Source organism: Rhinatrema bivittatum, chromosome 1 (genome assembly GCF_901001135.1).
Source record: "Rhinatrema bivittatum chromosome 1, aRhiBiv1.1, whole genome shotgun sequence".
Classification (NCBI taxonomy): domain Eukaryota; kingdom Metazoa; phylum Chordata; class Amphibia; order Gymnophiona; family Rhinatrematidae; genus Rhinatrema; species Rhinatrema bivittatum.
In genome coordinates this window covers 406,526,381-406,541,028 of record NC_042615.1, presented here as the reverse complement: position 1 = coordinate 406,541,028, position 14,648 = coordinate 406,526,381, and the positions used below count along the sequence as shown (strand labels likewise).

Here is a 14,648-nt window from a genome sequence, read left to right as displayed (position 1 = left end):
AATCAAATGAACAGGGACCTATTCGTTGCGGATTGCACATTCATTGAAAATGAATGCACATCCCTAACCTCCAACATTCTTTCCCTTCCTCTCTCCCTGACCTAGTACCTTTTTGCACTCACCCCCCATGTCATAGCTCCCTGATTTTTGCACCTTCAATCTACATCCAGCTGAGTGAGTTCCAGTTCCTGGCATTTCAGCTGCAGACTGAGTTGTGTTTGTTGCAGTCCCTTTCCAGTTTCTCTCCACTAGCTGCCTGCAGAGTCTGCTCCAGTCTCACCCCATTCCTCTCTGCAGGCTTTCTGAGGAAGGAGAGTGGCTGGAGATGTAAACAAAGAGGTTCTAAGACTGGCAATTGCAGCAACTTTCCCAGAGACTGCCAACTAATGCAAATTTCCTGAGTCTCCAGCTGAAATCCAGACAGTTCCTAGGTATGCTGCCAAGCTCCTGTTGTCCCTGATGCAGCTGTGGCCGATCTGTTCGGGGGAAGATAATCCAACACTAGTCTCAATTGGCCTATGCCCTGGTAATACAGCACTCAGTGTGACCTCTGCCAGAGGCACTGATCTTTCTTCTATTACTGCCTGGAGCATAGTTTGATCAATGGGGTTAAATGAAGTCTCACTCCTTGGCACCTCCATATGGCATTGAATGAAGTGGAACAAAATATAAGGGAAATAACTAGTATACAACAAACACCAGAAAATTTAACAAGTTAAGGATTATGTTCAGCACCCTATTGAATCTAAATTGTAAATGTTGCTATTTATACTAAAATTTTTATTTTTATTAAATTATAAAATGTTTTTTGCGAAAATTTTAATATATAAATATTTTTATCAGGAAGGAATAGACCTCAGCACCGGCCCAATGATTCTGTTAATTAACAGAAATACATCCTTATAAGCCGTGTTGGTACAATCACAGGTCTATCAACCTATCCTGTTTTTAATTTTATTCTTAAAATTGTTGCTCAAAGGTAAATCATTTTGCGTTAGAAATTTCAATACTATGAATTTTATCAACAATATGTTTCAACAACGAATCAAAGATTCTTAATTACACTGATGTGAAAAAACTAGATAATATGCCAAAGCTATATTATTATAGAGATGAAAAACACCATTACTGGTTCTCAAGTAAGTTGACTTGAACTCTATATCGCAAGCACTTCTGGTAGACAAAAGTTCAGACTTTCTGATAAGAGATGAAAAACACCATTACTGGTTCTCAAGTATGTTGACTTGAACTCTATATCGCAAGCACTTCTGGTAGACAAAAGTTCAATTGTGTGAAACACTTCTAGTAAGCAACAGTTCAATTATGTAGATTTGAACACAGAGCCTGGCTGGCTTCCGATAATACTCTATATTAGGGATGTGAATCGTTTTTTGACGATTTAAAATATCGTCCGATATATTTTAAATCGTCAAAAATCGTTAGAGCCGCGATACAATAACAATTCCCCCGATTTATCATCAAAAATCATAAATCGGGGAAGGGGGAGGGGAAAGGGGAGGGCGGGAAAACCGGCACACTAAAAAAACCCTAAAACCCACCCCGACTCTTTAAAATAAATCCCCCACCCTCCCGAACCCCCCCAAAATACCTTAAATTACCTGGGGTCCAGAGGAAGAGTCCCGCTGTGATCTTCCACTCTTGGACCTCCGGTGCTTGTAGAAATGGCGCCGGGCTACCTTTGGTTTTTCCATACGGAAAAACGATTCGCGGCAGGAGATCGCTCCCGGACCCCCGCTGGACCCCCAGGGACTTTTGACCAGCTCCTGACCCCCACAAGACTTGCCAAAAGTCCAGCGGGGGTCTGGAACGACCTCCTGCAGTCGAATCGTGTTGTCTACGGCTGGCGCCATTCTGCGCAAAATGGCGACGCAAAATGGGGCCAGCTGTAGACAACACGATTCGACTGCAGGAGGTCGTTCCGGACCCCCGCTGGACTTTTGGCAAGTCTTGTGGGGGTCAGGAGGCCCCCCCAAGCTGGCCAAAAGTCCCTGGGGGTCCAGCGGGGGTCCGGGAGCGATCTCCTGCCGCGAATCGTTTTTCCGTACGGAAAAACCAAAGGTAGCACCAGCGCCATTTCTACAAACACCGGAGGTCCGAGAGTGGAAGATCACAGCGGGACCCTTCCTCTGGACCCCAGGTAATTTAAGGTATTTTGGGGGGGTTCGGGAGGGTGGGGGATTTATTTTAAAGGGTCAGGGTGGGTTTTAGGGTTGTTTTAGTGTGCCGGTTTTCCCGCCCTCCCCCCACTGGACCCCAGGTAATTTAAGGCATTTTGGGGGGGGGGTTCGGGAGGGTGGGGGATTTATTTTAAAGGGTCGGGGTGGGTTTTAGGGATGTTTTAGTGTGCCGGTTTTCGATTTTCACGATTTTAACGATATTTAAAAAACCCAAACAGCGACGATCTGATTCCCTCCCCCTCCCAGCCGAAATCGATCGTTAAGACGATCGATCACACGATTCATATCTCTACTCTATATCGCAAGCACTTCTGGTAGACAACAGTTCAATTGTGTGAAACACTTCTAGTAAGCAACAGTTTAATTATGTAGATTTGAACACAGAGCCTGGCTGGCTTCCGGTACTATGACTTCCATAAACTGCAATCGTTTTATAGTGGTGCCACCCGACAGGAATTACAACAGAGAATCTGTTAATACGATGGCAAACAACCTTTCTTGTCCCGACAATAACTTATCTTGAAATTTTGTAGCCCAAAAATCTTATGGCTATAAGGCGGCTTCTGTAAAGAAATTGAAGCAACTGCGGCAGCTTCAGTTAAGGACGTGAAGCGGACCGCATAGCCATAAGATTTCTGGGCTACAAAATTTCAAGATAAGTTATTGTCGGGACAAGAAAGGTTGTTTGCCATCGTATTAACAGGTTCTCTGTTGTAATTCCTGTCGGGTGGCACCACTATAAAACTATTGCAGTTTATGGAAGTCATATTACCGGAAGCCAGCCAGGCTCTGTGTTCAAATCTACATAATTGAACTGTTGCTTACTAGAAGTGTTTCACACAATTGAACTTTTGTCTACCAGAAGTGCTTGCGATATAGAGTTCAAGTCAACATACTTCAGAACCAGTAATGGTGTTTTTCATCTCTTATCAGAAAGTCTGAACTGTTGTCTACCAGAAGTGCTTGCGATATAGAGTTTAAATCAACTTACTTGAGAACCAGTAATGGTGTTTTTCATCTCTATAATAATATAGCTTTGGCATATTATCTAGTTTTTTCACATCAGTGTAATTAAGAATCTTTGATTCGTTGTTGAAACATATTGTTGATAAAATTCATAGTATTGAAATTTCTAACGCAAAATGATTTACCTTTGAGCAACAATTTTAAGAATAAAATTAAAAACAGGATAGGTTGATAGACCTGTGATTGTACCAACACGGCTTATAAGGATGTATTTCTGTTAATTAACAGAATCATTTGGCCGGTGCTGAGGTCTATTCCTTCCTGATACAAATATTTATATATTAAAATTTTCGCAAAAAACATTTTATAATTTAATAAAAATAAAAATTTTAGTATAAATAGCAACATTTACAATTTAGATTCAATAGGGTGCTGAACATAATCCTTAACTAGTTAAATTTTCTGGTGATTGAATGAAGTGGCCCAGGGAAGTTTGAACTGTTATTGTAGATTGGGGGAAGGGGAGGGACTGTCAAGTAGGTCCTAACCCAGCACTTGTTCCTGCCCATAATAGCAGGTAAAGTGTAAATGTGGGTGGGAGAGTGGAGGTGGGAAACTCATCTGAAAGATTGGAAAGCTTAGAATACTGTTAGAGATAGGACATCCCAATCTTGTATTACCATCATGTGGAGGGGAGAACTGCATTCTCTACAAAATTCATTCTGTTTCATCTGGGAGGCAACAATCTAGTGGTCTGCAAAAGATTTGACCTTATAGTAAGAATTAGGAAAGTATGTATAGCAGCTTTATTCCCCTGAACTAACACTATTTGAATTAGGAGTTCTGATCAGATATTACCCCAAGGTGATTATAGAGAAATGAAAAGATGGAATTGAGAAGAAAACCAGTAAATTTGAAGGTATCTAACTTGTTTAGGAAAATGAGCACAAGAGTTGGACGTGGTTTGTGATTTTATAATTACACTAATAGCCAGGTCTGTCTAACAGTGTAAGCAGAATAATGCCTAAAGGTTCTAACAGGATTGCAGATCCTCACATAGCTGTCTGGCAGATTACACATGGGATCTAGGATGCTGAAGTTTCAGTCCACAGGTCTGTGGTTTGACATGGGAAGGAAGGGGTACTGGGTATTAATTGGGTGAGGAAATCTTGAATACTCATCTTTCCAAGATAATGGAGTGCTAAGAATAAGGATAGCAGAAGCTGACTTGGATGAGGAGTGATGTATTATGGATGGTCACACTCCATGTCTGTTAGCTGAAATTTGTTCTGAACAATATGGACACACATGGCTGGTAGACTGGATGGATTGCTTTGTCTTTTTCTGCTGTAACCCCCCCCCCCCCCCCCCCGGATGGGGCACATAATATGGGACAGGGTCTAGCACCTGAGTGAACCAAGTGCCAGTCTCTTGGTAGGGCTCAAAAGAATTTGGGTCAAGTAAATGGTGTGGTGAACCCTGGCCCAGAGGCAAGGAGAGAGTGCAATATCCTGAGCTGAAGAGAACTCTCAATTAAGGAGAATTCCATCAATGACCCTCACTGTCTGCTATCTCCTCTCTGCCCCAAAAAAGATAATGCAACAGTTATATACTGTACATCTTCTCCTTGGTTAAGAAAACTACTTACAAAATTTTCCCCACTCTACTCCAGTGGATCAAAATACACACAGAGAATACTACTTCCTCTTCCTTCAGCTATTAATTCTCCTATTGGTAGACCATATTTATTTATTTATTTTATTTATTTATTTAGACATTTTATATACCATCATTCCATGTAAAGATCACAATGGTTTACAATAATGACACTCATAGGTATAAATCAACAGAGAACGATGGATTACATAGGAGGTATTCATAAACAGACCTTAACATCTATCAACTGAATTCTCAAATACATATTAATTAAAGATCAGGACATGAGACGTGAAGTACAAACATAAAATAAATAAATTTCACATATTCTGTACGTAGTACAATCTCTTGTTAATTTGTTTATCATGTATCAGTTAGTATCTCTTGTTCTTCTTGTTATTTTAGTTCTCTACATTCTGATGTTTTAAGTTTTCACAGTTTAGCATAATATATACCACATTAGATGCATTAGTATTCACTCACTGGACACACAAAAACTCTCTCCAGTAACAATAGGAAGCTCTATAACAGTTCAGAATTTCTTCCCAGCACCTATCTATGCAATAGTAAGAGATTTTCCTGGTGTCCTCTGTTCTTACCCTTCTGAGGCATCCTCATTCCATTTTTTACACATTGACTGTAAGATCTTTGAACTCTTCTTCACCAACGGGACTTAGGTCAGGTCCCCCTGTTTCTCCTCAAGGAAAGCTCCAGCGAGGCCCTCTTAGAAGAGAGGCCACCCTGGGCGAATCCACTCTCCAAATGAATTCCTTCCAACTCCTCCCACTAAATCTTAAACCCAGCATTTTATACTGGAGAACTTCTTTCTCTATCCTTCTTAAAGGATCATTAACCATGCTTCCCACAATTCACTCCATCAAATGCATAGTGTAATGTTGTCAGACATGATACATATAGTGGCCATTCATGATACCACAGCTCCTATAGGAATTTAGCAGCAACTGATAGCTTCTGCTATCTTTTTTTATTTATTTAAAGATTTTGTATACCGACATCCGTTTGCACATCGTATCGGTTTACATATAACTTAGAACAATGACAGCTTGAGTATCATTTAGGCATGGCCTTTACAAAGAACAAGAACAAGAAATACATGAAAACGGTTAAATATTAAACAAAGTTTACAGCTTAACTGGGACAAGGGGAATAAAAATTATGAACAGAAAGGCTATGTACAAGATTCGAATCCATGTTTGTTGTAATCAATGAGTTTTTAGGGGGACAGAGGGGTAGAATGCATAGACTAAGGAGGTACTGATTAATTTTGAAGAATTTACATAAGGTTCGCTTATAAACAACATTTATCTGAAACATTCAGGGAGATTGTAATTTCGGGAAAGCCTTTCGGTGTAATCTAACATTATACAGCGAGGTTTGATCCAGTGGGAGTGCTCATTAGTAATGCTTTTGTGAATGAGGGTAAGAGTTTTGTAGAGGACACGCGACTGTATCGGTAGCCAATGTAGATCAATCAGGGTTGGTGTAATGTGATCCTTCTTTTTAGAGTTTGTGAGGATACGTGTTGCAGCATTCTGAAGGAGTTGTAGAGGTTTAGTGTGGGTAGCAGGGAGGCCAAGCAGGAGAGCATTACAATAGTCTATTTTGGAAAAGATAATAGACTGCAGTACTGTACGGAAGTCAGAGAAATATAGCAGGGGTCTGAGTTTTTTAATAGTTTGTAGCTTAAAGTAGCAGTTGCTGAGGAAGGATTTGATAAAGGGTTTAAAGGTGAGTTGGTTGTCAAGTAGGACACCCAGGTTTCGAGTGTGGGTAGGGAAGGTAGAAGAAGAGAAGGAGGGAGGAATAGGGGTTGATGGGAGTTTAGAGGAGATGATACGGAGTTCAGTTTTTTGAGGGTTGAGAGCCAAGTGCATGCTAGTGAGAAGCTGGTTGATAGAGGCATTTTTGGAGAGCGGTCAGAAGGGAATCTGTGAAAGGGAAAATAATTTGCACGTCATCTGCGTAGATGAAGGGCCGGATTTTAAATGCCCTGCGCGCGTAAATCCGGCTGGATACTGGTGCCAAGATGGTGCCAGCCATCCAGTGCTCCTACCATGTGACAGGGTCCGGCCAATGGCACGGATACCCTGTCACATGGTAAGGGCAAAGGGCTATCGGCGCCATTTTGATGAGTGCAGCCGACGGCCCGGGAGCGGGAGATCACTCCAGGGACCCCCACTGGACCACCAGGTACCTGTAAAAAGTTTTTGGGGGGGTCGGGAGGGTGGGGGAAGCTAAGGTATTAGTTTTAAAGGGTCGGGGTGGGTTTTTTGTTTATCGGCTCGGGCGCAGCCGATAAACAAAACCGTGATCGGGCCCGATGAAAAAAACCCCACATGTGAATCGGAACCGGAATCCGAACCGATTCCGGTTCTGATTCACATCTCTAGTATCAGGTAGTAGCGAATCTTCAGAGTATTCAGGAACATGGGACCTCGAGGAGCGAGTACCGGTTCCTATCTGCAGTCTGAAATAGAGAAAAGAGAGCGAGGCCCCCGAGGAGCGGGTACCTATGGTAAGTCCGAGGAGGCAGAGTAGGTTGGACAAATCCATAACCGATTCGTAGTCCATTCGTCCGTCCTTGCTAACTCAAATCATAAGCGAAAGTGAAGACATTTTATGTTGGAAGCGGATGACGTCAATACAGGGGGATGCCCCTGAGGTTCATGCCCTTGCTGGTAAATACTTCAGAGCGCGTACACGCGTCCTACGTCATCAGGAACATGGCGGATCCGCAGGGTCGAGCTGGTCCGGGGACACCGGGGAGAAGCAGCATGGAGACGCCGTGGCAGCAAACCGTCCATCAGACCCGGAGGGAGTCGCCATAGAGGTAGAGAGGGTGGAGTGAGGGCATAGAGCAGCCACGAACGCAACAGATTCATCATAGCATTGATGTATTTCTCTCTGTCTTGAATCACCACTGCCCCACTTTTATCTGTGGGTTTAATAATCAACTCTGATGATTTAGACAATCCCTCCAAAGCTTGACGTTGTAAGTACAGAAGAATATGTTGCCACTTTGCCGATTGGGATTCAAATGTTATCAAATCTTGCAAAACTAATTGATGGAAGGTTTGAATATGAGGATCTACTGGGCTCACCGGTTAGCCAGTTTTTCTGTATTAGAAGAATTTGTTCTAGTATACTGGAATTTTAAAAAGAGGCTAAGTTACTAAAGGAAAGATTTTCAGCTAGAGGATATCCTCATAAAGCAATTCAACACAAATATAAACGGGCCAAATATAGTGACAAGCAGCAACTCCTCCAATATAAACCGGGGAGAGAACAGTCCAGGTTGGTTTGTGTTTTGAAACAAACTACGGCAGTGGGAGTTATCACCTCTGTGATTAAGAAACATTGGCATGTACTAGCGCTCCACTAAATTTTTCAGGAGTTACCATTGATCACGACAACAAGAGGGATTAATATTAGAGATAAAGTTGTGCATTTCCAATTGGAGAGTCAAAACCAGTCTGTGGAACCATTTGGACATTTTGAATGTAGGCATTGCAACTGGTATAAATTTACTATATCAGGAGAGGAATGGATTGAACCAGTTATGGGGTATAAGATTTGGAGAAAGACACATACAGATTGCAATTCCATGAATGTTATCTATGTGATCATGTGTCCATGTCCCATGGTTTATGTGGGATGAACCACATGTTCAATCAAAGTCAGATTGGTGGAACACAGATCACATTTCAATATGGTCAAAATGACCACACCAATAGTTCAACACTTAGTGGAGGCAGGATATGAAATTTCACAATTAAAGTGGACCATAATTGAACAGCTTTACGGTTCAGTCCGTGGAGGTGATTTGAACACCAGACTTAATTATCGTGAGGCATTTTGGATTTACACCTTAAGTACATCGACACCGAGGGGGATGAATGAAGAACTTAATTTTGCAACGTTGATTTAAAAGAGGGGTGTGTTTGGAAGGTCTATAAGATTTGGATGCTCCCATTAGTGAGCTGTAATATGAGTTTGCTGATTGGTTGGTTTTATTTAGTTCAGATGACATATAAAGGACGCTTATTTCAGAGGTCAGCTGATCTTGAATGGCGTACACGTTGAACAAAATGGCAGATTAAGAGAAGATCATTGTAAGGAACAAGCCTTTTCAGAAAGAACCCGCGGATTACAACACAAGATCGATATCCCCCGAAGAAGGATGGTTTGTTTAAAACATAGTCACGTCTGGACTGTTAATAACAGTGTAGGACAGTAAGCGGGGCTGCTAATAACAGTGTGAAAAATTGTGAGGCAAGTAATAGTAGCTTTAAACGTTTCAGTGATTCAATTAAAATTGCACTTGAAATTGCACTTTAAGAAAATATATAAGGGAAGTGGTTGGAGGTTGATGATTATAGATAACAGTTATAGTGCTGGGGGGCACAAATGAAACTAACAACCCCTTCCAAAAATTTTTTTTATTAAGGTGCTTTGAAAAAAACATAAAAATTCGAATGATATAAAAAAATCAGATTATCCTGTGGGGAATAAGAACGGAAGTAGTTGTTATAAGAAAAAGATTATATTTTGAATTTGTAAGCGGTGATGGTACATTTTTGTCCAGTTTGATTTTTCTAAGTTGATTATCACTGTGCGTGGTAGAGTGGTTAGGGTGTAACTCAGAAGTTAGCCAGCTCAATGAATATTTGGGCACATATCTAGCTAAATAAGTTAGATGGCTAGAATTTTGCTGGATAAGTAAGGAGTGTTCCAGGGGTGTGATTGGGAGGAGTTGAATTAGCTGGCTTACTCTGTTATTCAGAGTTGGCAGGATGACTTAGCTAGCTAATTCTGGTCAGGCCAAAGATCCGTCCAAAAGTTAGCTGGCTAACTTTAAGAAAGCCAGCTATATTCAAGAGTACAGCTGCACTATTGAATATATTTCCAAAGTTAGCCGGATAAGTTTATCTGGCTAACTTTGCCATCCAGACTGTGTCTGAATATGGACTTTATGTTACTATGTATTTTAATATGTTATTATGCAGAAACACTGCTGATGGGTTGGTAGCAGAGTAAGAGAGACCATATAAACCAGGTTTTCTCTGCTGTATCAATTTTACATAAAACTCAGTTATTCTTTATGTGCTTGGTTATTTGCCAACTATGGTTAGGTCTATTCCTGGAGGTTTCATCATATGATATGACTTTAAGGATTGGTCTGGTGTGAATGTGTCAGATTTTTGAAATTACACAAATTTCAAATCCATTACATAAAACAATATTGAAAAATCATGAGCCTGATATTCAAAACAGACTTAGGGGGTCATTTTCCAAGGAGTTACCGCGGGTGATAATTCCGCAAATCGCGCTAACAGCCGTTAACGCGATTTGCGAATGCAAATATTTAATTTTGTATTCAGGGGGGTGGAGTAAATGTAAAGTAGGGAGGATTTATCGTGTGCCGCAAAACAGCCTCAGTGTTAGCGCGGCTCCTCTTTCATTTGCGTGCTAGAGGCTGGCAACGTTTCCGGACAGCCTGTTTCAGTATGCTGCAGGCTGGGGGGGGAGGGAGGGAGAGAGGGAGAGAGAGAGAGAGAGAGAGAGAGAGAGAGAGAGAGAGAGAGAGAGAGAGAGAGAGAGAGAGAGAGAGAGAGAGCCAGCCTTACTATAGTGCCTCCTCCCTAGACAGGTATTTGTATCCCTATGGGAGGCCCACCTAGTAACTCGAGGTGGGGATTAGGTATGAGTGTAGGGGGTTGGGGGCCACTTTCACATTCAACATAAGACGTACGAACAGAACAGTGGTCTCTTGTGAAGATTTGATACCCTTCGGAAACTCACTCCAAGATGAGATTTGGGCAATGTTCTCTCCACCTAGCTTGATGGACACTCTACCTGGGCAACAACAAGTTAGGTGGAGAGAACATTGCCCAAATCTCATCTTGGAGTGAGTTTCCTCACTCCAAAGGCCAGCAAATCTTCACAAGAGACCACTGTTCTGTTCGTACGTCTCATGTTGAATGTGAAAGTGGCCCCCAACCCCCTACACTCATACCTAATCCCCACTTCGAGTTACTAGGTGGGCCTCCCATAGGGATACAAATACCTGTCTAGGGAGGAGGCACTATAGCAAGGCTGGCGCTCTCTCTCTCTCTCTCTCTCTCTCTCACAACACTGCAATATATACTGGCAATGTAGCCCAAATTGGGTTAATAATGCAACTTGCGGTAAGAGTGTTTTATTGCAATATGCCCCTTTTTGGTATCGCATGCGATATTGGAAAATGAGGCCCTTAGCCAGTTAAGTGGTGATGAATATCTGGCTACAGTCAGCGATCGCCAGTTAACATAGGGGTGGGGAATGGGCCAATTGGGGAGGAGTTGAGATGGTCAGATAAGTTACCTGGCTAACTCCAATATTCAGATAGCTTATCCAGGAAACTTTAGTCAGTCCATACACCTGTCCTAAAGTTACACAGATAAACATATACGGCTGTTAGTGTTTCTGCTAGGAGTAGCAATCTGTTATAGAACTGTTATTAGTTAGACTGCAGAGTAGCAATCTGCTAATATTGGCTCCTAAGAAGGAGGAGTCAGCAATCTTGTAGTGTCTCAGATATCGTCTTGCTACGTAGTTAGCAGTCTGTTCAGGATCAGATATAGTTGTGAGTGGATCCCTGGGCCAGTGGCAGATGACCATGCCCCCGGGGGGATATCCCAAGAGGGACCACCGGCTAGGCTTGAATATGGAGACAGACACACATAATTCTTTTATTAAACAGGTTTCTGAAACCACCAGAGGTGGCAGTAGTGAGCTGATATGCCTGGCAAGGCTGTAGTCCCTCAGGTACTAGAATAGCGATCCAGGATGGCTGAGAATTGTTTGTAGCAGTGATAACTTCCAGGCAGTAGAGAATCTTCAGAAGAGATTCTCTACTGCCTGGAGAACGAGTACCTCTGGTAAGTCCGAGGAGCAGAGTAGCTAGGAGGAATCCGTATACATAACTGTTCCGTATCCTTATCCTTCCCTTCCCTTGCTAACTCGATTAGATAGTGAAATAGAGACATTTAAATATTGGAGGCGGATGACGTCATCTCAGGGGGACACCCCTGAGGTTCGTGCCCTTGGTGGTACTTCAATCATAGCGCGTGCGCGTGCGCGCCCTAGGTCTTCAGGCAACATGGTGGATCTGCAACATCGAGCCGGTCTGGGAACGCCGGAGGGAGACGGCATGGAGACGCCGCGGCAGCCAGCCGTCCATCAGACCCGGAGGGAGTCACCACAGAGGTAAAGAGGGCGGAGTGAGGGCGTCGAGCAGCAACGGTCGCAACAACAGCTAACTTTAGGGTATCTATCTAACTGGATAACTTTATCTGGCTAACTGGCAGAGCTCCACCATGCTGGCAAAACTAATCTCTAGGAATATATAAAACTAATGAGAAGTCAGGATAAAACTTATTTACCATTCCATATGTATTTTCTTCAAGGTTGATTGCATTAGTGTATCTTGAAGATCAATTTTTAATTCCTGGAGATTCCAGGGCAATCCTGTGTGCAGTTCATGAGTTCTATATGTAGCAGTTAGCCTGTTTGCAATGTGTTCTACCATCTTTATTTTAATTAAAAAGTAAACATTTATCTTCTTTCTTTTCTTCCCAGTTGACTCTAAGACATCATATAAATATTTACAGTGTTCTTCAGCAAGTGATTGAACACATTGGAAGTCTGCCTCACAAATTGTGCAAGATTGTTACTGCTCTAGCAACAAGAGACATAAGCAAGACCCCGGTAAGGTTCCTTCTAGCAACTCAGTCCCTCAAATACTGCTTTTCCCACTCAGGGAAAGATGATTTAGATTTGAAGCTCTTTCACTCAATCACTGACTGAAACTGCTTCCACACAGATTGAAGTTCCTCCTTCATTAATCATTTTGCCTGTTAACAATCATTTAAAATCATCACTCTAACACAGGGGTCGGGAACCCATGGCTCGCGAGCCAGATATGGCTCTTTTGAGGGCTGCATCTGGCTCGCAGACACGTGTCGCCATACTTCGCGGTTCCCCGCTGACCCAGCTGCTCCCCGGTCCTCCGCCGCCCGGGCTTAAAATGCTGTCAGCCCGGGCGGAACGCGGCAGGACAGCTGGAGTCAGCGGCACCGGCGTGCTCTCTTCTCCTCCCCCCCCCCCCCCCCCCCGCGGCCCGGAAGAGGAAGTGGAGAGCATCGGGTGCCTGCGCGGGAAGAAGAGACCACACTAGCGTGGTCTCTTCTTCCGCGCAGGCACCCGATGCTCACCACTTCCTCTTCCGGGCCGCGGGGGGGGGGGGGGGGGGAGAAGAGAGCACGCCGACTGGAGTCATCCGGGTGCCTGCGCGGGAGTCATCGGGTGTCAGCCGGGTGCCAGCGCTGGAGTCATCGGGTGCCTGCGCGGGTCTTCCCGCGTAGGCACCCGATGCTCTCCACTTCCTCTTCCGGGCCGCGGGAAGAAGAGAGCACGCCGGTGCTCTCTTCTTCCCGCGGCCCGGAAGAGGAAGTGGAGAGCATCGGGTGCCTGCGCGGGAAGAAGACTGCAGCGCGGCTCGGAGGAAAATGAAAATCTTCAACCGCGGCCGATGGGACTCCGCCTTCGCCTCCGCGAGGGCTGAAAATGAAGGAGGTTAGCGTTGGGAGGTGGCTGCTGCTGCCGCGAGTTCCCGGGGGAGAGAGAGAGTGAATGAGCGAGCAAGCATGTGTGTTTGAGATCCTGTGTGTGTGAGTGAGAGATTGCATGTATGTGAATGATTGAGAGCCTGTATATGTGAAAGAGAGTATGTCTGTGATTGAGATCCTGCCTGTGAGAGAGAGAGCATGAATGTAAGTTTACCATTGGGAACCTGTATGTGTAAGTTTGTAATTGAAAACCTGTTTGTTTGAAAGAGTATGTGTGTATGATTGAGATCCTTTGTGTGTGAGAGAGATCATGTGTATGTATGATTAAGAGCCTGTGTGTATAAGTAAGAGAGAGATCATGTGTGTCTGTGTCTGATTGACAGCTGGTTTAGGTGATGGAGCATGTGAGTATGTGATTGAGAGCCTGTGTTTAAATGAGAGAGAGAGACCATGTGTGTCTGTGTGATTGAGAGCTGATTTAGGTGAGGGAGCATGTGAGTATGTGATTGAGAGCCTGTGTTTAAATGAGAGAGAGAGACCATGTGTGTCTGTGTGTGATTGAGAGCTGATTTAGGTGAGGGAGCATGTGAGTATGTGATTGAGAGCCTGTGTGTAAATGAGAGAAAGAGAGGACATGTTTGTAAGCATGTGAATGAGAGTCTGTGTGTGAGAGAAAAAGACAGCATGTATTTATGTGATTGAAAGCCTGTGTGTGTGTAAGCGTGAAAAGATAGACAGCATGTGTGTAAATGTGTAATTAAGAGCCTATATAAGTGAGAGAGAAAAAACATTTGTATATGTGAGTGACTGAGAGCATGTGTGTATAGGTGTGTCATTGAGAGCCAGTGTGAGAGAGAGCGCTGGTATGTGACTGAGAGAGGAGAAAGTTCCAAGCAAACCACCCCACCTCCTGCTAATTCAGAACAATCTCAGGACACCTGGATATCAAACGTTCCCAGGTATGCAGAGCAAAAAAAATTTTGTATCCTTATTATTTTTCATTACTGGATCTTTGTGTCTGCTATTTTGAAATATTTTGTTGGTATCTGGAAATGTTTTATATGAGTTTTTAATTATTGGATATTCCACTCATCAGCTGTTTCGAAATATGTTCTTTTTGTTAGTACAGTTTTACTGCTGATGATTTTATATTTCTTGATTTGTTTTATAAGGATGTGTGATGTTTCTTTTTTCCTTT

At 43.2% G+C, this 14,648-nt stretch overlaps 1 protein-coding gene across 4 annotated transcripts in view; it reads left to right on the top strand.

The window, feature by feature from the left end:
- Nucleotides 1-14,648, top strand: part of LOC115091917 (maestro heat-like repeat-containing protein family member 2A) — a 646,218-nt gene that overhangs the window by 213,776 nt on the left and 417,794 nt on the right. For all 4 annotated transcript variants that reach the window (XM_029602285.1, XM_029602257.1, XM_029602275.1 and 1 more), the window contains one exon: nucleotides 12,462-12,590. In XM_029602285.1, coding sequence (XP_029458145.1) covers nucleotides 12,462-12,590 — 129 coding nt within the window. The remainder of the gene's footprint in view (nucleotides 1-12,461; nucleotides 12,591-14,648) is intronic.